The sequence below is a fragment of the Pipra filicauda genome, unplaced genomic scaffold, assembly GCF_003945595.2.
Source record: "Pipra filicauda isolate LSUMZ 115617 unplaced genomic scaffold, ASM394559v2 scaffold82_size2718185_pilon, whole genome shotgun sequence".
NCBI classification, from domain to species: Eukaryota; Metazoa; Chordata; class Aves; order Passeriformes; family Pipridae; genus Pipra; species Pipra filicauda.
Window position 1 is genome coordinate 765,569 of NW_024105009.1, and position 24,925 is coordinate 790,493.

Here is a 24,925-nt window from a genome sequence, read left to right on the forward strand (position 1 = left end):
TACTAATTCATTTTCAGAATGTACATAGCTTTGAGTAATTATCTGTGCGTGTCTAAAAATACTTATTTACAACTAAAGCAGTTCAAAATGTCTCATCTTCTGTGTTTGAGTATAAAGCACAGTGTTCTACCACCACAAATACACGGATAGCCTGTGTGCTCAAACTTACATCCTGAAATTAATATTGTGTGTTTCTACTGGATTGAGTTCTTAATGTACCACAATTTTATCATTACTACTATTAATCAAGTCAATCTTGGTTCATCTGGATTCCGTATTAGGAAAAAAATCTGTCTTTTCTACTCTGCTCTAATTTCTAGTTCTTCTCTGATTTCCTGTCAAAATTTTTCCACCACCCAAAGATAAATCCTCTCATTCCATTTCTAAAAAAATTAAAAACCACGCAAAATTTGGGTAATAAAAAATATTTAAATTCTCAGTCCTTGCACTGCATAAGTAAAAAAAAGTCAAAGAATGGAAATTTTTCTTAGAACAGCTTCGACTTTTCTATATAGTACATTTAAACAATCTCAAAATTTAAAAGGAAAATAAGAGCCTCATGTTAAAGATCTGCAATGAGATCCAACTAGCATATACAGATACATAAATGCATATGTATTTAATACTAAATACTAAATACTAGCATATATAAATACATTAAGCTCTTGAATTACATAGGCTTTTTGCATATATTTGCATTTGTATTCTGATCAATACATTAACATAACTTTAATACTGACTGACTTACATTGAAAATAAGGTATTTTGTGACCACATCTCCTTTCAGAGACATTAGGCCTATATTTTGGTAGAGGGCTATATTTAACTGCTTCATCTTTACATTCTGCTAATACAATCCCATCACTGGTTTTATTTTAAAACATTTAATTAAGACTTAATACATTGAATCCTACGTGACTTTCATTACCTAAAGCACTACTCCCAAATGCTGTTAGTACTGGGACAAAGCCCAGTTTAAAGAGCGAGCTGCACACATTCTGTATGACAGCACAGTATTGAAAAATGAATTCAGATTCGCCCCCCAAAAGTGTATTTGGAGGCAACAATTTGTGTTGTTACCAACAGGTGAATCCAGAGATCCTGGCACTTCAGTCAAAAGCAAGTCTCAATAATAAACAGCAGGCAAGTTCCAGCAAAGTAATATGAGCCTTACGAACTTTAAGTAAATTCTGGTGTGTGAATTTTCAAGAAACGCTCAAAAATTCGTTGTATTTTCTTTTTTTGAATTCTATTTAAAACATTCTGTCACGAAGCTGAAGTAAGCTTAGTACTACAACACAGACAGCCACACTGGGCCATAATGAAACAGTGGTTGGATATTTGATAGATGAAATAATTCTTGATATTTTTTGAGAGATTATCACACAATGATAATGTGGTAATGACTTCACAACATACAAATATTTATCACTTGTCATTACTAGTTAATCTCCAAAGGATTTTACATTGAAAAGATAAATTATTAAGAAGCATGGCTTAAATATTTATCACCATTTGTTAATAATTACTGCTCAGAAAATCACAGAATTACCCACACGTTTTATTTTGGTAAAAGAAGTTGGGCATTAGGCCCTTGTACTAGTTTTATAGAAGGATACAGTTTGTGCACTTTTGGATTTTTCACAAGTCCCAAAAATAAAAGATTAATAACCGTTCTGACAAAAAGTGTTAATCAATAATTAATAAAGACTCTACACTATAAAATTCTATATATCTTCTAACTCCAAGATGACTGTTTACAGTGTTTGAACACAGCAAATCTACTAACTGAACACTGAATTTTGGCTCTAAAATGAATGTACACTCAGACCACTGGAATATAAGATGACCAATAGGACATTAACAAATTTTGGTGTGCAGAAATTTGTATCAAGAGCACAAGAAAAGTGAACACAAATGCAATGTCTTTGCTGGAAAACAGATATCCTAGAAATATAATTAAAGGATTTTCTACAAACTACAATGCCTTCAGTGATGAGAAATCTACATTTAGGGATTCTCACTAATTAGGCATTTCCTCTTACTTTTGAAGAACCTTACTGACTACAGCAGAACTTAGGTATAAGCATCCATTTGTATGGCTGAAACCACAGAAGCACTGATTTTTGGTTGACTGTATGTACACTGTGTTACATTAGCTGATTTCAAGCAATAAATAGTATCTTTGAATAATTTTATCCAAGTTACAGAAGCAAAGAAAGGAAGTGTAAGGAAGGCACGAGCAGGCAATTAGATGCAGTGTAGTTGTAAAAAAGGGAAGAGGGTAACAAAGCATCTGTTGGTCAATATGTTACACAACATATTAATTCCAGATTTTGGTTGTTCTCTTAAAGTTGCTTTTAATAATTTTTGTCCTGATAATTGTCTATGGGAACTCTGCAATGTTTTTGCATGTTATCATACAAAATATCAGATGAAGGTGGATGACACAGTATCCAATTAATCTTCATAAATTTTCAGGAAGAATAATCATCTAGGAAATAAAAACTAAATATCACACTAAAATAAAAATAAATCTTTGGATCTTCACTGAAACGGACTTGTGTGTTACTTGAGCTCTGGAAGCACCTAAGGCCAGCAAACTGTGGCATCTTACAAAATAAAAAGTATGTCTGTTTTGCCGTTGAAGGGAAGACCTAAAGGCCAACAGCAAAAGGAGAGATGACTAAATAGAGATAAATTAAGCAAGTCAGTAACAGTTGCTGCTGCACCTAAAAAAAAATGAACGAAGTCTAGCAGTTTAAATCAAACTTTCCATCTGTTGATCTCCAAATGCTTCACAAAAGACAGGCAAATGCTGCATTCCTCCCTCACAAGTCAGTAACAAGCACAAAGGTGTCCCGTGAGTTGTCCACAGCCAAAAGCCAGTCAACACTGAGCTGGGATCCCAACTCAGCCTTTCTTTGAAGCCCTGTCTACCTGCTTCTGTTTAAGGCTTGGTTTAGGAGGCCTTGGGGTATCAGGAAAATATCTGGTGGTATCATGAAGGTGACGTGGGAGTTGAAGCCCAGAAAGCTGGGTGCTGAAAATCCTGTTATTATCTGGCTGAAAGAGGTGACAGATGTACAGCGTGTTAAAGGGTGACACTTTTTGAGCTGAATCCCTGCTCAGTGCTTTTCTCTTCTCTTTCCTTAGCATTCAGTAGCAGAAAGCACAGGCTGCAGGTGATGGTTCTGGGGTGTGGGGCTCTTGCCCTGCTGCACTGAGTAAATGAAATAAATCTGACCAAGCCTTTCTTCAGTGAAGGGTGAGTGGTTGGGAAGAAATCAGTACAAGATCTGGGCTAAGATGAGCCCAGCACCTCCCCTGAACATTATCTGCTTCTTAATAATGAGACTGTCTCACTGTTATAAAAGCACATACATGAAAATCTGTACGTTACTACTTGTCTTTAAATATTACAAAAATGAACTGACCATTTGAGCAGATTTCTCTAGAAAATTAACACATCAAACATGCAATCCTACCAATGGATCATAGCATAGCATAAAATAGAGGTGCAAAAGAAGTCTGAAAGAATGAGAGCTGTATTACAAAAGAGTCATAACAAAACTGCTGAAATTATGTATCTGAGACCAACTGGTTTAACTAAAATCCCATGACTCCATTGGGAATCAGTCATTATATGAAAAAGGTTTAGGAGTTCCTTTTGTTGCCATTTTGCCTGAAAAAAAGAATGTCATTGCAGTTTGCTTTCCAATTCAGAAAGGCAAACTCTTGCTGCAACTTTAATTCTTTCAACCGTATGTTATTCTCAGGTGACCAAAAAGAACCTCCACCACTATTTCAATTATCAGTATGCAAGTACCAAAAGGAACATCTAACTGATGTTGGTAATCAGGTGGCAAGATCCTGAAATATAAAATCATTTAAGGAACTAATCCCTTATCCAGCACAAAATTATAGGCTGTCATCAGGAGCAGGCTGGCAAAGCTAGGTCCAGATGGGAAACTGGCTGGGCAATAAGAAGAGGTAGGGTGGAAATGATGGGTAGGCTGGAAACGATGGGAACCTAAGGAAAGACATGACTGCTCCCTCTGCTGGCAAGGTCCTCACCTGCTTTAATTTTTAACTAATGAGTAGGCATTTCTTTAATTATTCAGGATCCAGCCAATAAATAATGCAGAATGTTCCTTCCTCAGTCTGTTGCTGTGTGTTTGCACATTTTTGAACTTATGGTGCCCTATTTCACTAGAATAATTTGCCATAGAATTAAGGCTCAGATGGATATCTAATGGTAGTTACTGGCTTTATATTTTAATTGTTCACAAAATGAAAAGCAAGATTAAGCTATTTAACCTTCAAAACACGATATCTTACAACGTATACTCATTTCATATTTAATTTACACACTTCATAATATTATGACAAATTGCTCATCATATCTTACTATAACAAGAACCCCTTTATGCAGCAAGAAGGTACGATAAAATTAAACATTCTGCAACACAAACACACTAAATGACACGTTCTACCAAAAAAGTATCATTCTTCCATAAGTAAAATTCATGACCAGTGAATTCAGCAATAATGTTTGTATTAAAACTTAATTAAAAGATGAAGACAAGCCATTCGTTACTTGATTTGTGATATAAATTAATAGCTGCGGTAAGAACATTTAGAAAAAAAAACTGTTCCAAGATTTTGGCCTACAACCAGAAGCTCCCAGAACAGGAGGGATCAGCTTTTTTTGCCCACTGTTCTCATCTGAATCCTGGCTGAAAAGCTACTCCAGCTCCCAGCTTTCCAGAAGGCTCCATCCCAGGAATCCTCGCCTGCCATTTGGTTTGCTGATTTTAATCTCCCAGGACTTTCTTACAGTGGCTCCACTATGCTGAACTGGCACTTGCTCCTAGAAGTGAGTTATTATTAAACTTGTAGGTCAATTGTGGCACTAACAACTCTTTGGAAGCTTTCAGCCACGGTGTACAATTTGCTGGTCTAATTAAATATTAATTCTAAGTGTTACATTCTGTGGCTAAGAGCTTTTATTTTCCATCATCAGTCTGGAAGAGAAAGAGGTTACAAGGCTAATTTAATCTTTTTTTTTTTTTTTTCCCCTAGCATTAAAGCTTAACTACATAGGCACAAAAACATCATTAAAGATGCAGTATTCCTTTTTATTATAATTATATTGTAATTAATAGAGAAGTTCTAAACAAAAAGAGGTAAAATTGGATTCTGAAATTTCAGGGTTTTTAAACACCACCAGAAGTTCACATAAAAATGTTTCCAAACGCACAGTGCACAGAAACTCAACATTCAGTCCTGTGAAAATCATTTAAGATGGGAAATACATACGCAAGAATTTAAATATAAAAAAGTTTTACACAAAATTATTGTTCTTTGTTCTGAAATACAACAGATAAACCCTATATTTAAGGCTAGATTCACAGGGCTTTTTTTTTTCCCCAAGAACCTGTACTTGTACTCAAGCAAAAAAAAAAAAAAAAGTATTTCTTCAGAAAAACATTACTACCTTCCATTTTCTAAAAGAATTACTTGGCTTAAAGCAGATAACTACTTTGGCCTGTATTGTTTAAAGTCACTCTTCTAATCTTTACTTATCAGTGTCCAAATGGGCTCAATACATGAGCCTCTTCCCTTCTGCTTCCATAACAGTTGTGTCCATGTCTGGACACTGGGCATTATATTAACTACTTAGTCCAGTAGCCAAAAGATTCCATATGCTTGAACAGATGACTATCTCCATACTGTGATGGGATATTTAACTGTTTAGGTCTAATGCTGCAGTTCAAAGATTTAGTTCTAAATCTCACCTAATTTTTTTAAGAGTTTTCACGGGCGTCTGTTCAGTTTATAGACGTAAAGTGTAAAATAAAATGGCAATCTTGCCCATGCACTTCTCAAGTTTAACATATGCCTTCTGGAAAAGTGACTTTTTTATTAAAGAGAGGGTGTTGAGGAGATGGTGATAAGGATGTGTGTGTACACTGTCCTAAAAAGTAAAATTTATTAAAATGAGAAGGCTTGTTTAACGCATGAGACTTTAACATACAATGGGACTGTTCTTCATAATACAGTTAATTCAGTTAAAAGACAATAACACTTAGGTAGAAAAACATGCTTCAGATGTATATTTTATTTGTGGTTTAAGTGGGTAGTTGTTACCAAATCAGAAGTGGTAGTGGTAGTGCTAGAACACAGCCTGTTGGCAACCAAAACCTTACTTTATGAAACAACAAAATACTTCTATTTCTTCTACAATTGATTAGCAAATACTTTCAGTAATTAGAGAAATTGAAAAAAACCCCCAACTTACTGTTCCACAATTTAAATTGTGAATAATATACTTTTCTGAGCTTCCTACTCAATCATAATTTTAAAGGTGCTTTTATGACTGTCTAAAACCCGGAATATTCATATCCAAAAGCTATGTGGATAGCCCAAGAATACCTGTCATAAACTTATGGCTCTCGATATTTTGGGTACTGTTGTTAAACTGTATGTCTCATGCACACCAGAAAGCAACACGCAACATTAAAAATCATGTTAAAAAAACCCAGAAAAATATTAAGATCATTTCATTTTCATACTTTCTGTTTTGCAGAGAACTTCCAAAGGTTCCTTAATTATGATACAGAAACCACATGACATTTGATCTCAGTACAAATCTGTCTGCAGCAGCCACCTCATAGAATACGTTTGAAGGTTATTCAGCATTTTACACTAGTGAATTCACAGAAGTCAGGATTCTAAGGTAGGCAATCACTCTTAGTTCTTGTCACAGGAATCAAGATTTCAAACTGTGACAAATTCACAAGCTATAGGAGTTCACATCTTATAATCCTATATTAGCAATGGATTCTAAAGCACTCTATTGCTTGACTTTGAGTTTAGCTGCTAAATCACTCAGTGTGAACACAAAAGGCTTTGGATGTGGAAAGGTTTGTTTCCGAATTTTCCTACACTGAAACGTACAGTAACTTCTGCACTTCAGTGAATTCAGAACATCAAACCATTAATATTGTAGGAAATTAATTTTTCAACATACTGGATGAAATAATGAAAATACCTTGCTAAACAGAACTTCAGACTCTGAGGACAGGTTCTGTGGCAAGACTTATTCATACTGACTTTTCATTAGTCAATTAATTTCCCTTGGTACTTGCTGACTAATATAGTTGTTAGTCCTTACCAGTAGTACAGCTTCAAGTTCAAAATAAAGGATGGCTTTAACAAGTGCTTTCTCCCAGTGAAAATAATAATCTACTCCAAAAAAAAAAATAATTATCTAAGTGATACAAAATTGGGAAGAATGGGAATAGAATTACAAACATTATTTAGTATTTAGCAGAGGTATTCTTGGACTCACCAATGATTTCTAGTAATGAAAGAAAAAATGCATTATGAAAATATTTAAAATTATAATTTAGGGCTTTTGCAGTGACATTAAAGTCCTCTCAGTCACACAACAGCACAATAATTCTTTTTCTAAATTTAGGTATTACAATGCACGGATTATCAACACACAGAAGAGGAGTTCTCACTTGCTTTTATAATATTCCTTAAATTTGAAAATTGTAACAACAAATGAAATCCCTCTTCAATCTGCCCTCCTCGATCAATGCTAGATTTTAAAAATGGAAGTAATTTTCCCTTTTCAAATGTACCATATGATTTCACAGGCACAATGCATTTTCAAGAAGCAGTAGGAAGACTTGAAAAATAACCTTCCATCAACTATTTTAATCATACTCGTGAGTAGCTCAATATTTATTACCTGACAGACAATGTAAGATAAGAGTATGTTCAATCGGTAGAAAATATCAATCAAGTAAAACTTGTCACACAGCATCTGAATAAAATTCATAATTGGCTAAGGGGTTTTTTTTGTGTCATTTGCTTTAAACCAGAATAACGTACTCCTATTTTTGTGGTTGAGAAACTTCATGTGCTGGTTGCACTGGAAGTTTCATCAATAAAACACAAAAAATCTGCCTGCTTTAGTGGACTACGGTTTCTTTAAATTACTCTGAAAAAACTCTGCACACAAACAGATTTTTTTTTTTTTTTTTTTTTTTTGCAAATCTGTGTCTTTTACCAAAATATAGCCTTACAGAAAACTGTGAGGACATTCAGTGTCCCATCAAGCTGGATGAATGAGCACCATCTTTGGATAAATGCAATTCCAAGTTATTAAATCCAAGACAATGAATTGCTGGAATAATGAAAGAGCCACATTGGTGGATGTGTATCACAGAGGGAAAAACATCAAGAACAAAATCACTGTTTAATGTCCAGTAGTCACCAAAGAGTCAAACCAGACATTAGAATGCAGGAAAAGTAAACAAACAATAATGGCATTACTGTATTATGTTACTGAAACAAGGCAAAGTGACTGTTTAAAACCAGACTAAGGAGGCAACAAGAGAAAAATTACAAATTGGAATACAAAAAATATAAAATAGGGAGGATTATTTTAATGTGCTATCAGCCAAGAACGAAGATACAATATATGAAAAGTAAAGGCAAAATTAAATGTTCTGAAAAAAGAGAGAAACTGGGCAGATTTAATTTGTGGAGCTCCCTGCCACATTACTACATGCAAACTATTAGGAAAAATACAGAAAAGAAATCAATCTCAAACTATGTATATACATATATATATATATATTAGTAATACAGTGCATATAAAAAATGTAACTACTCTGGGTTGAAAAGACATTGTCCCTGTTGAAAATCAGTACCACCAATTGTGAGTTTTATTTCTTCTTCACTGGACTAACCAGTACTGGGGGCTGGCAGAGACAAGATGTGGTATGAGTCACTACCAAAAATCTACTTTTTCATGACAAAGCAGGTAAAAATGAAACTATTTTTCTGTACATGTCATGCAGATGAAACTTTGATTAAAAGTGATTTTGAGCTTCCATGTCCTTCACGGAAATTACACATGTGAAGAATTTACTTGTAGATCATCCAGTTAATTCAGTCAGGAGCCAAAAGTTAACATAGGAAATACAGCAACATTAGTTCAGGGAAAAATGTGGAATTTACTATATCTTCAAAAAAATTATGTGCATTTTCTCTGGCTTCAGTATACTGACTTTAAGATTCAACAGAGAAAGCATATGCTGGAACATACTCCCATCAAATTAAATACATATACAGAAAGGTACTTGGGAGAAAAAAAAAAGAAAAAAAAATCCCTCTCTCTTATTCTCTTGGAAAAGATATTTCCTTCACTTTTTTTTTTTTTTTTTTTTATCCAGTGAGAAACCTCAGCAACAGAATGGTGAGTAGCTGGGTTGTGAGAATGTGAGCAGCTGCTGTTATTATAACTAAAGGCCTGGCTCCGGCTTGAGCCTGAGAGACCACATGTTCGGCTGTCCTCTCATCTCGCCATCCTCACCAATTAACTATTAACATGGAGGGCTGGACACATGCTCTCAGGGGCTCTTTAACAGGCTTCTTGGAGAGTGGAACAACTACACAGCAGGGCTCTGGGAACTGAGTAATGTGGGGTATAAGGAACCCTCAGCAGCTTTGCTCCTCCTAATGACAGTTTTTCTCTCCGCGGTGCAGCGCTCAAAGAAGGATACACCGAGCTGCATGATTTAAAAAAAAAAAAATATTAATGCTGAGCAAAGATTCTGTAAGTAATCTTTCTTTTTTTTTTTTTTTTTTTTTTTTAAATTCAGAATATTCTAGCACTTCCTGTCAAAACGGTTTTATTAAAATCAAAAAATCAGCGATTAAAAATGCAATGTGTAATTTCACTCCTTACTCCCTGGGAATGGGTTTACATGGGATTTACAAACAAAAAACCAAAAATCAACTTCCCAGGTAACTTTGAAACAAACAAAAACCTTCACTCTTCAGTTTCTTTCTTAGAGACGCTTCTGGATTTCTCTAAAATATGAACATACCCGTTACTGAAATGATAGATAAAGAAGAGTACAATGAATGAGATGTATGTCCCAGTTATGGAGAGGCAATTCCAATGGGCAAAATCTAGGATGGTGCTTTTACATTCACAAATTCTATTCATTGCATTAAATTAAAGTGTCACTCTTTTTAAAGGCAAACTGCCATCTAATATTTAAAAATAAGGAGGTGGAGGTATGCACTGCAAGAGGAATATTCATACACTTTTCACTACAATGGTAAAACTAGAAAATACAGTTTCTTCATTTTTGAAGCAGTAAGTGCACAGGGTATCTGGATAAATAACATTTGCAGGTATTCAAACACCTTTAACAAAATCCAATACATGTGAGTCATGTACTTACCTAAGACAGGATTTAATCTGTTGATAAACTCACCTACTATGAAAACATTTTGCATAATGTGAGGTTTTATCCAGTACTTTTTTCCTATAATTAAATCAAATACCTAAAATTATAGGTTCTCTGTTCATTGTGAATAATAATTTTGCTTTTCTGAGTTACATTACCACTCGCAGAACAAAAGACTGCCTACATTTTTCCTTTTGCTAAAAAAGTTGATTTTCAGAAGATACATTTAGGTCTCCACATACTCTCAGGAAAGGTGCTACAAGCTGCTTGTTGGGAAAATTACTCTGACACCATAACTGGTTTGCTCCTGGTCCCAATACAAGGGGATATTGGAACTATAGAGTAAATCCATACCTTTCAATTCCTGACTTTAAAAACAAGATCACACATCACCATAATGAGCATGCCAGGTGAAGACAGTGGACTGAAAAGTCTTGTATTGAAACTCCAAACAGCATCCTGAAGGCACTGGAAAAGTGCCTAGAGATGTTGTAAAAAATAACTAAAAAAGGGATGACTACCACTATTTTCTTACCTTTCTACAGTTTCTGAAATTCTGATAGTTTTTCAAAAGAGGATTAAGACTCACATATGGCATAACTGTATTTAAGATTATTCTACACTTAGGTCTTTGTAGATTTTACAGTGTGGATGTCCCACAAAAGCAGAACATATAGTTATGTTTTAATTTCAACTTTGAACAGAAAGACTTCTAGAAATGTCCAAAACTGCATTTGTTGTCTTACCATAAACTTAAAAGTTATGGCTAACTGCTGTGTCAGCTATGAAATACAGCAAAAGCAGCATTCCTACCTGGATAAGGTGAGCTGGAACTGTGATGATGCAGGCTGACAAAGATTTCCTGAGGAGGCCACGGAGAACATAAAGGAATTTTGTAAGGCTATGAACATCTTCAGGAGTATCACTGCAACAAATGTCATCACCCCACAACGGGGAACCCAGACCCTGAATTCCTATCCTCAAAACATTCTTTTGTTTTTTCTATTGGAAAAGAAAAAAAAAAAAAAAGTAATTTGTTATTTTTTGACCATTAGGAGCAATACAGTTTCTAGAACGCATGTCCATAATAACTGCATAGTTTGCATAATCATAGCTTAATCTCAGTCCCTCTTACAAAAATTACAAATTGAATGGCATTTTTTTTACTGACTGGATATCCTGCTATGTCAGACAAGAAAGCACAAATGTAGGAGACAGCATGGAAATACTGAAAACTGCTAATTTGCATTTTTTTTTTTAACCGGTTAAAAGCAAGTATATTCTGACACAAAATCCAGTAACACTATGACTTTTGATATCCTTTCTCTCCTATGTCACTGCCTTAAAAAAACATGCAAAAGAGTATTTTCTCCCAGTTCTAAACTAGCCTGCTGGAAGTGCCTGAGAGGACTCCAACACAACTTTTCCCTCTATGTTCACCTTCTCGCTGCGTTACTCTCATAACCTGACTGTTCTGAGTGTTTGCTTTGGTTTCACTCATTCTGCTGCCTCCAAATGACCCAGGTCAGTGCCTCAGCTCACCATTGCACAGGCCTTTCACTGTCTTAGAAGGTAAGGACCTTCTACATGACTCCTTCCAGCTGCTGAAGGAAGCTGTTCTCACAGCTGTGCAGGAACAGAGTCCAGCAGCAGATCGTCTCTCAAGGACCACACCTTTCTGAAAGCCCTCGACCTGAGTGTTTCTGGGGCTGCTTTAGTTACCTACTGGGCACTGGAATCTAAGCTGTTGTGACATATAAAATCCTAAACAGCCCCTTGTGTTACCCACCTAAAGCCTGCTGGCTGCCCCGCAGTGCAGTGGCAGAAGAACACCCAACAGAGGCAGGGCTGTGGGATACAGCTCCTTTTCTGAAGGGACACATTAAGAAGCCAGCCAGAGTTGTAATCCATTTATGCAAAGTAAAATGTTATCTCTTGTGGTGACAAATGTCATTTCTGCTTATTTGATGTGACCTTTCCTGGTGATCTTTGAGAAGGATTTTAGGTTTATTTGCTATCGACAGCTGAGAGAGAGACAATAAGCTCCCTTGTTGAAAGACTTCCTGTACAAGGTGATCAGAGAAACATTTCTAGAGTTCAGGGTTCATAGTTAAAGGCCAGCTTTTAAAAATTATACACACACACACACACACACATAAAAATACTAGTTTTGATAAACAAAAGCTTTCTGGTAATTTTTGCTACAGAAAAGTGTTTTGATAAAGTGTAGATATTGACTCCTAGCAGCTGGAATAAACAGCAACTATCAAGCACAGAACACTGCACAGCTGCTCTGGCAATCCAGAGGAAAGGTTTTGACAAGACAAGAGGCTACTCTTCCAAACACTTCCATATCCATATTGGGTAGACAGAGCCTGAGTTGTGAGACACAGTTAATTCCACATGGCTCTGCATTTATCCCACTTATCTGTCTTACACAGTGAGCTGATCTGCCAATTCATTTAAAATCTCTGTGAAAGCAATCTGTGTTTTAACTCTGGCAGATTCTTTAGTCTGGGTCTTTGCAGGATTTTAGCCTTTAGTTTTGAAAAGTTAACTTTTTATACTACTGTGTGAAGATCGGGACAACAGCACAGGATAATGTGACACAATCTGACTTCTCTGTATAGTATTTTCTAGGCTTGGATGTTCAGAGTTTTAAAAAAGAACAGGAAAAATAGAAGTTAGTGTAATATTCTTCAATTACTTCTAATCAGAGCAGATTCAGGCAATTGTTGATGTGCATTTAAGCAATAAGACAAAATCAGGCATCTAAGAAAAATGTTTTATCCAGATACCATAGATAATGATCAGCCAGAGAGTCACAGTATTTCAAAATTTCAGAGCAAACATACATAAAACTTACAGAAACTTCTTTTATGAGAAAAACATTTTTTTCTTATGAAGAACATCCATAAGAACAACATACAAAAAGAGGAAAAAACCAGTTCTCTTACTGGATAAAGGATGACAGATGCTTGTTTCCCAACATCAAATTGTAAGAGTAGTAAAAGATAAAGCTATTCAAACACCAGAAAATATCAGATGTATTTATTTTGGCCAGTAATGGAACTTCAACCAGTATAATTCTGTCAAGCCCACAAGGCCCTGACAAACACTTTATTCCATAACTGAAATATAGGAAAAGAGTAAGTCTAATATTCTATAACAAGCCAACTGTAAAGACCAGGATAACATTTTTTTAGATATACCACTAGATCTTTTATACTTACATTAGTTTTGAAGTTCTGATTATTTTTTTAATTTTTTCATGTAATTTTTGTAACACTGATCGATTTGGCAGCAAGGATTCTGATTATGAAGAATTAAAAAAGCCCAACTCCAAACAAACAAAAAACCAATCCCCCCCAACTTTATTGCCCTGAAAGCCACCCAACTTGAACTCCAAAGTATATGAAAGAATTGCTAAGGAAATATAATTGCCTATGAAAGCTCTGTTGTCAAACATGAAAACCCCAAAATATTCTGAAACAAACAAATACTATTCTTTATAACTTAAAGTCATGATCAATTTATAAAGGATCCAAACTTAATGATCAGCAGCAAAAAGTTACTAGGAGGCTTTAGAAAGGATGTAAACCTGATGCTTGTATTTGTATTTTACAGGTCATCCAGAGTCTTTGAATTTCCAAACAGACCTTGGCAGCAGTTCCAGTCAGTGTGAACTAACAGGTCAGTGCTTTGGTCAACTTCAACCAAACTTCTCTGTATCCAAACAGGAATTATTGTCCTAAGGTCCACAAAGCCATGCAGGACAGACAAAATATATTATTAATCTATGAAGGCCAACTGCAGGTGGTTCTATAAAACTACTGTTAACTAACCATTCCAGGTCCTAGAGATGCCTGACCATTTTATCAGAGATCTACTAAACTTCTAACAGTAGTATTCACTAATTTTTCTAATTGTGTCAAACCATCTCTCAGCTGGGTTGAGTTCCATTCTCACTCTTCTTCAGACCCTTCTTCAAATAAAAGAGTAGTAAATCTAAGTACCATTGTCACACTGATGTGAAAATAGCCAAAAATATCTGAAAGTTTTATCAGTCAGGTAGAGGATTATTTGGGGGTGCAGGGGAGAAACAGGCACAGACTTTTCAAAAGCTTTAATTATTATATACAGGGAAGGACACAGGTCCAGAAGAATCCAGGCTGGTCCTTATACTACAATCTTCATATCTGTCTACTTAAAGAGTACTTCTAAAGGCTCAGGAAACAGAAGAGGGTATGAAGCAGCAGAGAGGTGAACTGCTCATAAATTTGGCAGATAAAAAGATCCAAGGTGTGTTCTGGGCCTTAACTACATTCAACCCTGGATATATTTTCAATAAGTGTATATTATACAAGGCCTCTCAATGTACAAAGTTTGAGTGTACAAAGAAAGATGATGCTTGGGGAAGGGTGGAATCTTACAAGAAGGTAATAGAAACCACTCCAGGAAATCATATGCATTACCTCCCTTGAAACAGAAAGAACTACACAAGTGCTAATGGCTTTCTAAATCAATAAAGTGGCCTGAAAAAAAGACTTTTCTAACTTTCAAAGCTTCACCTTGGAAACTTCGATCCATCATTTAGCAAACATATACTTCTAAATTCATCTCACTTAAAGTTCTGGTTCTGCTTTACTGACACTGTAAGATGTTTTGAAACAACCAACAAGCACAGAAAATAACGACCCGTGATGTTTAATTTTTTCCCCTACTTGCAAGCAAAAAACACCCAAATATTGGCTCCGAACAACCTTCATTTCCTTCTACACGAAAAGACCCCAGAATACAAAAATATAAATAAACGGGAAAAATATAAAAAACCAGGAATACAAAAAGCAAAATGAGGAACAACAGCTTAATCTCTTCAGTAGGAGGCTGTTTGCTGGCTGAAGGTTGGCAGGGTGTTGTTTCATACTCAGGGCTGCTCTTTGCAGCCAACAAGCTCTCGGGCTTCCACAGGACCTGTCACCGAGCAGGAGGAGCATCTCTGCCGTACAGGAGGATGACACACACGGCTGTTGCCATGGCTACCACAGCGAGTGGGGCCTGTCAGGGACCAATTTCCTTCTCCAGACTGGCACTGCCACCAAAGGGAAGGAAAGCTCTCCCAGAAATCTCTGCAGAGACGGAACGCCGAGCACAAATAACCTAAATTTACACACAGGCGGTCTGTGCAGGTAATGTTTTAAAACATACTGTCAGACACAAAAACATCCTTTCCAACATTATCCTCCCTGAAAAAAATGATTTCTAAGATATTAGACTGGCAATAGTACACAGTCTTGTATTGAATTCTTTCAGGCTCTCCAGAATCCATACAAATTGATTTCTACTCTAGTAACATTTCTATTGAACAACAGCAATTATCAATTAAACATCAACATATAAAAAATTATTATTTTATTTCCAACAACTCCAAAGGACTCACTGAGTATGACAAAGAATAACTTATAAGGCCCTGCTCATATTAGAAAAGGGCTTTCAGCCTATATTGTTATGCTCAAAATGTTTTTGATTACCCACAGTACGATTTATGGAGAGAACAGAGACCTTTAGAAGTCTGGTAAGTTGTTTTGATTTGTAAGTTGAAACAGTATTCTTATTTCTTTACTTGTGTTTCAGTGCTCACTACATAAAGATGCCACCATTTAATTCATTAAAAAATTAACTCCATTCCAGTTAAAACAACATTGAAAAAATCCGAAAGTTTAAGAATAAATGTTCAGCCTCAAAGGTCTTGAACACATCCTGCTAAAGCAATAGTTTGAAAAAAAAAAAATGCAGGGGAAAATGTGTTTTTCTTAATTACGTTATATTTGGCCATCCATTTATTAGCTAATTGCACAGAATATGCTTTCTTACATGGTCTGCATATCTTTAACAGGTAAAAAGTCCAAACCCACATTAAAATACGAACAACGCTATTTGTTTCGCTTGTTGACTTTAGCAATGCTTAGAAACAGTTTGTTCCTTGTTACTTTGTCCAAGACCTTCTTGTGCCACCCCTAAAAATCCACAAAACATTAGTTACAGGATGATGGAAGAGTATGAGGGTACCTGGGGATCTGAGCCATCAAACCCTCCCTGGGCAATGATCCTCTGAAGGGACTGAAGCAGTCTCACATAAGCACCATTCATATTACTGTTGGTAAGAAGAAAGAGTTTAGTTACACATTTTAATAATTCTCCTATATGTCTCTAACAGCTGTATAAAAAATAAATATAAGCAGATGCAGCTTTCAGTGCAAGTGTCTCATGGAAAAAAGTGTCAGAGAAGGAAAAAAAAAACCAAACCAAACTCCCTGAATAAAGCTGACATTATAAGCAGTCGTGATTGCTTCGTGTTAACTAGTTCAGTGCTCAGACATTCAGTGAAAGCTGAAATCTCTAGGGATTAAGATAACTTAATTATGTCAGGCTTGCTTACATCTAGAAGATTAATGATTTAATGTATCAACTTAAAGTTGAAACCATTACAGCACAGAACTAATCTTCTGTAACTGCCAAAGATCTCCCCAATTGTTTTTCCAAGTACACTCAATCAGTGCCCTGATGAAGAGTTGACTTTCTATGAGAACTTTCATACATTTTCACTGCTTTATTGGTGTGACAGCAAAATTGCGAGGTAGCATTGATTTTATGTGTTATTTAGAAAAGACAAAAGTGCAAACAAATGCAAACTGGTGGCTAAAAATGGAGTTGAGCAGACTTAAAACCAAATGAAGGCTCAGCAAACCATCTTGTCAAAGACTTAGAAGGTCCAGTTCCTGCACATCCAAACACTTCAGTTATCCATCCTGTCTGTGCTCTCCACTTTCCAGGCTAACACACACAAAGGACAGAAAGTCCTAATCTTCACTTTCAAAAAGCAAGGCAGTTGTTCACTTTTAAAAGAAACATACTGTTTTCTTAAATCTCACAGAGCACTCTGGCTTGGGGGGCTGGGGTTGATGTAGGTTCCTTACTGCAGTTGAGAGCTTAAGTCCTTCTATCTTTTCTAGCTTGGACATTTCCTTCAACTCTCACTAATTACCATCAAGGGTTGTGGATTCAAAGCTCCTTGTGTACTCCTGGGGAAATATGACAGGTTATCTGGAAAATTTTGCCTCTAAAAATATTCTCATTTGCTCTGATCTTTTGTATATCTGGTCTGATAACAGCCCAGGTTGGAAGGAACTCTGAAAGATCACAGGGTCCAAATGCTAATGACACTATTCTCGTTACTTTAATAAGAGGTAAGACTGTTATACAAATGCATTTTACTAATTAATACCTAAAGAAACCCAAATAAACTTGCTTGCATCCTTTGGCACAGGAGAGGAGACAACTTCCTGAGAAACATGTAAGAGTTGGAATGATCTGTCTTATACAAACCATTGCTTCAACTCAAAACTCTATATTTCCTTGAAGAAAACATTATCAACTCAAAACCAGCCCCTGATACATTTGAGTTATAAATATCTACAACCAAAAAAGTGATATGGTCATAATAATTTCAAGTTTTTAAATACTCAGTGTCAGAAAACATTGAGATGACCTTTCTCAGATATAATCACAAGGAAGAGTCTCCAAATTAAATTCCATTTATTTTTTCCAGATTTAGTACCCTAGAAAACTACTGGTTAAATTGATGTACCTTAATAATGTAATACCCTTCATGAAATTCAGAGCTGAAAACTAACTGGCAATACATAATCTCAACATGATATTTAATGTGTGAAGTCTGCCTTGCAATACAAAAAAAGAGCATCTCAGACAGGAAAGGTTAACTTTTGAAGTCCATTACTTTCCTAGTGTTGCAAAAGGAATGGCTATTAAATGTTATAATACCTATCCTGCCTGGCAGGTGCCAGTTTACAGAGCAAACTTTAGCCCCCGGGGTAGCCAAAATGTCTTCTCTCTCCGTGTCTTCACATTATCACAACAGGCACACACACAGTCCTTGTTTTTAAAAGTTAGTGGATAAAAAAATAAAATAACTAAAGCACTTCGCAGGATTAAAGGGTCCCCAAATTAAAACAAACAAATAAGACAGATCCTCAGTTAATCCATCAGAAAAAGATTTGCAGCAAGGAAAGAATTAAAAATGATAATGCATTGTGCATAGACCTTTAAAAAATGTAAAAACAGGTGCTTTTCTACCTCTTGCTAAAATATTAATGGTTTACTTGAATTTGAACCAAGCTATGTAAATAAGAACACGAAAAATATTGTGGAAACACTATTTTTATAAACAAGTTGCATTACCCTTCTGGCAATGCTTGTCATAATATTTAAGAAAAGAAATATCTTATTTTCTTATTTCTAGTCTTTTTTTGGCTTTGTTACTAAACACCACGTAATTCTGATAATGAGTTTAAACAATTCCTTCTTTACTCTTTTTGTTTAGCAATTTAGTAATGGATAAAGCAGGAGCTAGCAAGAAGGTATCCTGGTTACAACAAAGCCTCTGACTTCTCTGTTGATAGTTTCCAAGCAGTTAACAAAGGTTAGGTTATCAAGGATATGACAAATAGCCTTATTGTGTATAAGGAGACCCCATTAGGCAAGACAGTCCAACCTGTTTTATCTAAATTTATTGGTAAATCTAGACTCCAGATAAATTTATCCCTTTTCAAAAGCACATACATTCTTAAGGTAAAACTTAGCAGTATTACAGTTTAATTATTTTAGGTCCTTGGATTATCAAACCTTCTCTTTTGGTAATTGCAAAGGAAGAATGAGAACAGATGTAAACAGATAGAAAATAATTCTTGTCTGTGATGCACAGAATTACCAGAGGGGATATTTCTGCCTTCCTGTTAAGGACCAGCTTTAGCAATGCAACAAAAAGGACACCACGACATCCTGGCAACAGCAACCGGAAAACAGTTGCTGTCAGTCACACAACCCTGTTAGCCCGGTCCCAGCATTAACACCAGGACATAACTGCCCTTCCCCAACATAAAAAATGAGATAAGGAAGAGGAGTTTCTGCCTTCTTTTGGCACCAAACACTCAATCCCATTCACTGCTTCCTTTAGGAGAGCCGACTTGACAATCTGTTTTCAATTAATGCTTATCACGGGGAAGTGAACTTCTATCCATCTTGAGTGATTATCCAAAAGGGGACCCTGTAATCTAATTTACCCACCAGGTATCAGAACTACAGAAAGGAGAGCAAACACAGCAGTCCATCAAAAACCAGATACACACATGTGTGAAAACACAGGAAAGACAAGAAAGGTTGATCCAACTTTAAGGTGAACAAATGATGTTGATAATCTCCAAAACTGATCCTTAACTGCAAAGTAAAAGGTCAGATTTGTCTAATCACACAATCACTTTTCTTTCCAAGTCCATAAAGAAGCCAAGTGCTTGTGTGGATAGGAAGAGAGCCATATGTATAAATATACATGATTTCTCAAAAGGGCCAAGAGTTTCTGGCCCACATAAAATCTCCACATCTCTGATCCTGCAAGGGAATCACTGTAACTATCTCACAGTAGGCACTGGTTACAATTACAGAGACAGTTCACTCACTGAGGAACAGTTTAAATAAAACAGGTTTCTTAATGTGAAGCCAGAGAATTAGAAGAACGAGGATGATTTGGTACTTCTTTTTAAAAAAAGTTCTTAAATGGTTCTTATGCACAAAACTTTATCACAAAGGACCTTGCTTACTAAAAGATGCAGCATTGTTTTTCCAAGGATTGTAAAATATTTGTTCACTGTTTCTGACAGGAGAGCATAAGCTGTATAAGAAAGGCAGGTACACAGGAAGGTACATTACTTTTCTTGTATATATTCTGCTGTAACTGCATAATCTGTTATTACATCCCAGAGTAGGGAAAGGAAACGAAAGCAAAGGATTGTTCTTCTTGCTCCCCACCCCTTCCCAAAGAAAAGGAGGGTGAGGAAGGAGAAGTGTTCCAAATTTCAAGGAGGAAACATGAAACCTAAGGTCCTCCAAAGCTAGTCACCCCCTAACTCAAAAGGAAAGGCAAAAGTAAAGAAAAAAGGAACATTAATTACATACAAGAGTAGCAGGTCTCCATCAGGAAAACAGAAAAAAACCCCATCCAAATAGGGCACCTCTCAGGGAACGCCTTGCTTACATCAGTAGGTATGATAATTAATAATTAATCAAAAAGGTGCAATAAAAAGTGTACTGAGCTTCTAAAAGTTTTGTTTACAATTACTAGCCTGTCATTGCTCATGACCTTGATGTAGAATGTGTGTATTTGGTTAGGTACACTTTCCATGATGATCACCTAATACAAGGTGCCTCTTCAATGGTTGTAGTTATAGAACTATAAAATTATAGGAAAATAATTTATTTCAGCCTCAGCTTAAACCATGTTGTGCTTTACAACACTGCAAGTATTTAGAATGGAACACGCTTGCTAAACTAGTGTGGAAACATTTTGAAAAGAGGGAAAAGTTTCTCTTCTTTTTGCCAGCTAATTCCTAATTTTTTGCAACTTCTGAGACTATAAAGAGGCATCATTCCTCAACAACAATATCATTTACTTATGCAAAGCTGTATACTAGGCAAAACTGCTAGTTTGCACTTCCTCCTCAACCTCTGCGTGGGTGACAAAAGCAAAACACTCTTAGATTTTAAAAAACCCACAAGGCACCACTGCCTTGGGTCTGCAAGCCTACACAATTTAGGAGAAAATTTCATTCAGAAATGTCTTTACTGATACACATCTTGCAAAGTATACCCTTTAGAAAGTTATGAAATCTTTTGCAAACATCTCATAATATACAGCCTATTAACGTAAATTATTTCAATCCCCTTTCTTAAAAATATCTCCTTATTTTCTGAAGGATGTGTCAGCTTCCACTGTTAATAGGTTTTCTGTCAATCTTCTTTTGATAAATTGAAAGAAAATCATACTTTCAGAGATTTTTCTGAACCTCAAGTAATTTTTGTAACTTTTTCTTATCTCCTTTCAGGCTGTCTGTCCTTTTTTGAGGTACTGTCAGCCTAAGAGATTACAGAGACTTTGCAGTGCTATATATTATGTCAACAAGTCTTTTTTTCGGCTCTGCATCTAACCATAGCCTGAGAACCACATGCTTATGAAATTATCTGCTCTAAGAGGAGGCAGGCTACCCAGCCATGGCCATGCTCCCAGTTCACTGTAACACAAAATAAAAGGGTTCAAGCTCTCAGTAGGACCTTCAGGCAATCCAAGATCAGGCCTGATACAAATTGCTGATTTCTCTTGGAAGGGTTAACTGTGACTATCGTATTGCTTTCTTTGAAATCATTGTCTGGTTAATAAAAAGAACAGAAGGTTTTACTATTCCATGATATATTGAAGCTAGATTTAAAAGCCAAAAGCACTGAATTAATTTTCTAAACAGTAATGCCAGCAAAATAATATCCCTTCCCCCCTCCTCTTAATAAACTTTCTTTAATTAAATCATCCTGAGAGGATCTTGAGCTTATTTTCACTCCCTGAGAAAAAGAATGCTTCCTTCAGAATTTCGTCAGAATATTTGTTAAAAAGCCCAGTATGTTCTCCTGAGTTTCTGTAAAAGCATGAACTTTTTGACAGCAGTGAAATAACTGATAACATCAGTACTTGGTATTGGATTTAATACATCATGACTAATGTGTATTAAAGAATCATAAATATAGGGATGAAAAGGACCTCAATAGGTCTGACCTAACTTGTCCTGAGACATTTTCAGTGGTGGAGATTCTACAATACTCCCAACCCGTGTCTGCAAGGCAACTTCTTGTGTAAATCATTAGGAAAACATCTCCTTACTTCCAGCCTGTATTTCCACTGCTACAGTTCCCTGCAGCCCATGGCTGCAGAAAGCACAGTTAGACCCCCTGGATGTCAGTTTTTAAAATGCTTCAGAACTCTGCTTCCATCCCTCCAAGAACTTCCATTCTTCTTTTTAAGCTTTATTTCAGAGGCTGTAATTCTAAATAATTCTTCTTCCAACCTTGTGCACAGGGAACCCAAAACCACCACTGTTTTTGGTCAGGGAAGAGAATAAAGTTAGAAGACAAAAGAGCTACTGTAAAGAAAGAGATGTACACAACTCTTTACAGTTCCCACAGGTTTCCAAGAGTTCACTATTCCCAATGTGCTCTTTATTCCTCCCTGTCCCTTATCACGCTGCCTTCTGGTCTAAGAATGATGTTTAGAATGGTGGTTGTCTGTTACTTTGGTACCTGCCTTTACTCCCAACAATACAATTCCTTCATTTCCTTAGGAGAAGCTTCCTGAAGGAGACCCATGTTGAGGGTGCAGGGAGAGGAAAATGAGATAAAACTTTCAAAGTCCAGCTGTATTTGATCACCTTCCTCACCCCATCACTCTGTGCTTTAACCAATTTACCATGAAAATTAAATAAATCCAATCTTTCTGTTAGATGAAATCTAAAAATAAGAAGAGAATCCATATAGAAAGAATGATGAGCTTTTATCAGGCTAGCACACCAGGCCAATAACCAGCATTAAGCAAGGCTTATAAAATCAAATGCATAAAAATCCATTTTCTATACTCTACTGATGAGTTAATTTGATTTTAATGTAAAATTAACAAATACTTGACAGCCATACAGTCAGTGGAATTAAGCCCAGAGCCATGAGACATTCTAGTTTGCTAGAGAAAAGACAGAAAGGGAGTTAAATTGCTCAGTAACAATAGCAACACTTGCAACCTGTCAGATATTCTTGTGTCTCTCCTCTATTGCTCTGCTACTAAAAAAATAGTAATTATACATAATATATAAACAAAGTTTGTTCAAATATTTACTATATAAAGAATAAAATATAATTTTTCTTCCTTCTCCTAAAAGTGTGGATTTTTTTTTTTTTACAAAATCACAAGAATTTACTTTACAAAGCAGTGACACTTGACCATGTAACACAGAAACAAATTACAGAGAGACTTGGCTTTTGCTTTTCTACAGCTCCAAGAAAGCTGCTTCATACTGTGCTTCTTTCATAAGTCTGAGGTTTTATATTTGATGTATTATATATTGATATATTCAGTGCAAATCAGTCACAAGGAAGGACACCCTACTACTGCCTCCAGGAGCTGGCCATATGCACTGGGATCTATAAAAGTAGGTATTATATAAATTAAATGACTGGGTTGGACAAACAAATTGCTAGCCCATCCTTCATGTTTGACTTGAAATGTCTCCAAGAAAGGTACAATGGATGTGTGTCTGCAGGCTAATACGAGTCTTAGCTACTGTCACTCTTTCTCTTGGGCTTCCTTAATTCCTTACTGATAAACATAAACATAATGAGTTATTCATTCAGAGGAGAGTTTGAATAGGAGACGTTTTGTAAGGCACAATTAGCGACTGTAATTTTATTCACAGCAATCTGTATTTTCCTTAGGTGAAGCTGCAGGATGTAAGAAGTAAAAAAGCACACGATCAACTAATCTGATATAGCATTCTAAGCTATGTAGGTCAAGGATGGCCCGTCTCCTTAGCCCTAAAAACCACACAGATATCTGATCGCCACCTGACACGCACATCCCGGAGAGCTGCCGGGGCTCAGGGAGCACTTCTCAGACAGACAGGAATAGTTCTCCCCAGTCCCCACACTCAGCTGTCAGGAGGGCTGGACTGAACATGCAGCTGTGTCCTAGGCTGTCCTAGTAATGTCTGCCTTAATTGTCGCTGCCAACTCGCTTCCTCCCGCAGCTGAGGGGTCGGAACACGGAGCTGTCTCGGCTTCGCTGCCAGTCCTGCCGTGGAACACTGATGTGAGGCCACAGCCAGGATGCTTCTGAGCTGTGTGTGGCTGCAAAGGTTTTGCCCAGCAAAGAGTAGATGCCAAAATATCCTTTGCCACCAACAGGAAGACAAAAATCTAAGCACACGACAACTTACCATGTTTTCATTTTAGGCTGTGAAGACAGTTCTTCGTGAAGGTAAAAACTGTGCCATTTTATGGACTGAGTCAGTTCTGGAGACATTTTCTTAGAAATATCATAATAATGGCCAAACTTTGTATATGGCGTTGGGCTGGCCTGTGGAAACAATGATACTGATTACAATAACCCATTCAATTATTATCTGTCACAAGAAAATAATTAACTAGCAATACAATTGAAAGAAATCTCTGTGGTTTTTCCCATTCAGCTTAAGTAAAAGCTTCAAATAGAAAAACATTATAATATTTACTACTAAGTTTTTGTTCCCCTGTTGACATTCTGGAATGTGAATTTTTCACACAGAACTCAACCCTTACTCTTCCAAGTTGCATCACCAAAGTGCAGTCAGATACTTAAAAGAAGGTATTTTTGCACATGTTCTAGACATATGATCCAAATTTCAAAAGCCCAGACCCATGAACTGTGCAGACCATCATGTGTTCCACCTCTCTGATTTTTCAGTCTCTGGGAATAATGTGGCTCTACAGAAATATTTTCAGTTGATTTTGAGAATGTTTCCCTTTACTTGTGACCAGTAAAAAACCCAAACCATTGCATCTTCGTATATTTAATTTAAATTAAAAAATAGGAAATAGTTAAAAACTACTTTAAATTTCTCAAAATTGGAATAAATAGCAGAGGTTGAGCATTACACACAATAACCATGGTTTATCATAATGAAGATACGTTTTCCTCAGCTCTTAATTTCGGGCATATCAAA

General features: G+C 36.2%; 1 protein-coding gene across 1 annotated transcript in view; it reads right to left on the reverse strand.

Annotated features, from left to right (window-relative positions):
* The window catches only part of ELP4 (elongator acetyltransferase complex subunit 4), an 86,674-nt gene that overhangs the window by 30,073 nt on the left and 31,676 nt on the right, over nt 1-24,925 (reverse strand). Inside the window, exons 5-7 of the mRNA XM_039390505.1 lie at nt 24,161-24,300; nt 16,353-16,437; nt 11,097-11,285 (exon numbers count right to left, since the gene is read on the reverse strand). Of these exons, the coding sequence (XP_039246439.1) occupies nt 11,097-11,285; nt 16,353-16,437; nt 24,161-24,300 (414 nt within the window). The remainder of the gene's footprint in view (nt 1-11,096; nt 11,286-16,352; nt 16,438-24,160; nt 24,301-24,925) is intronic.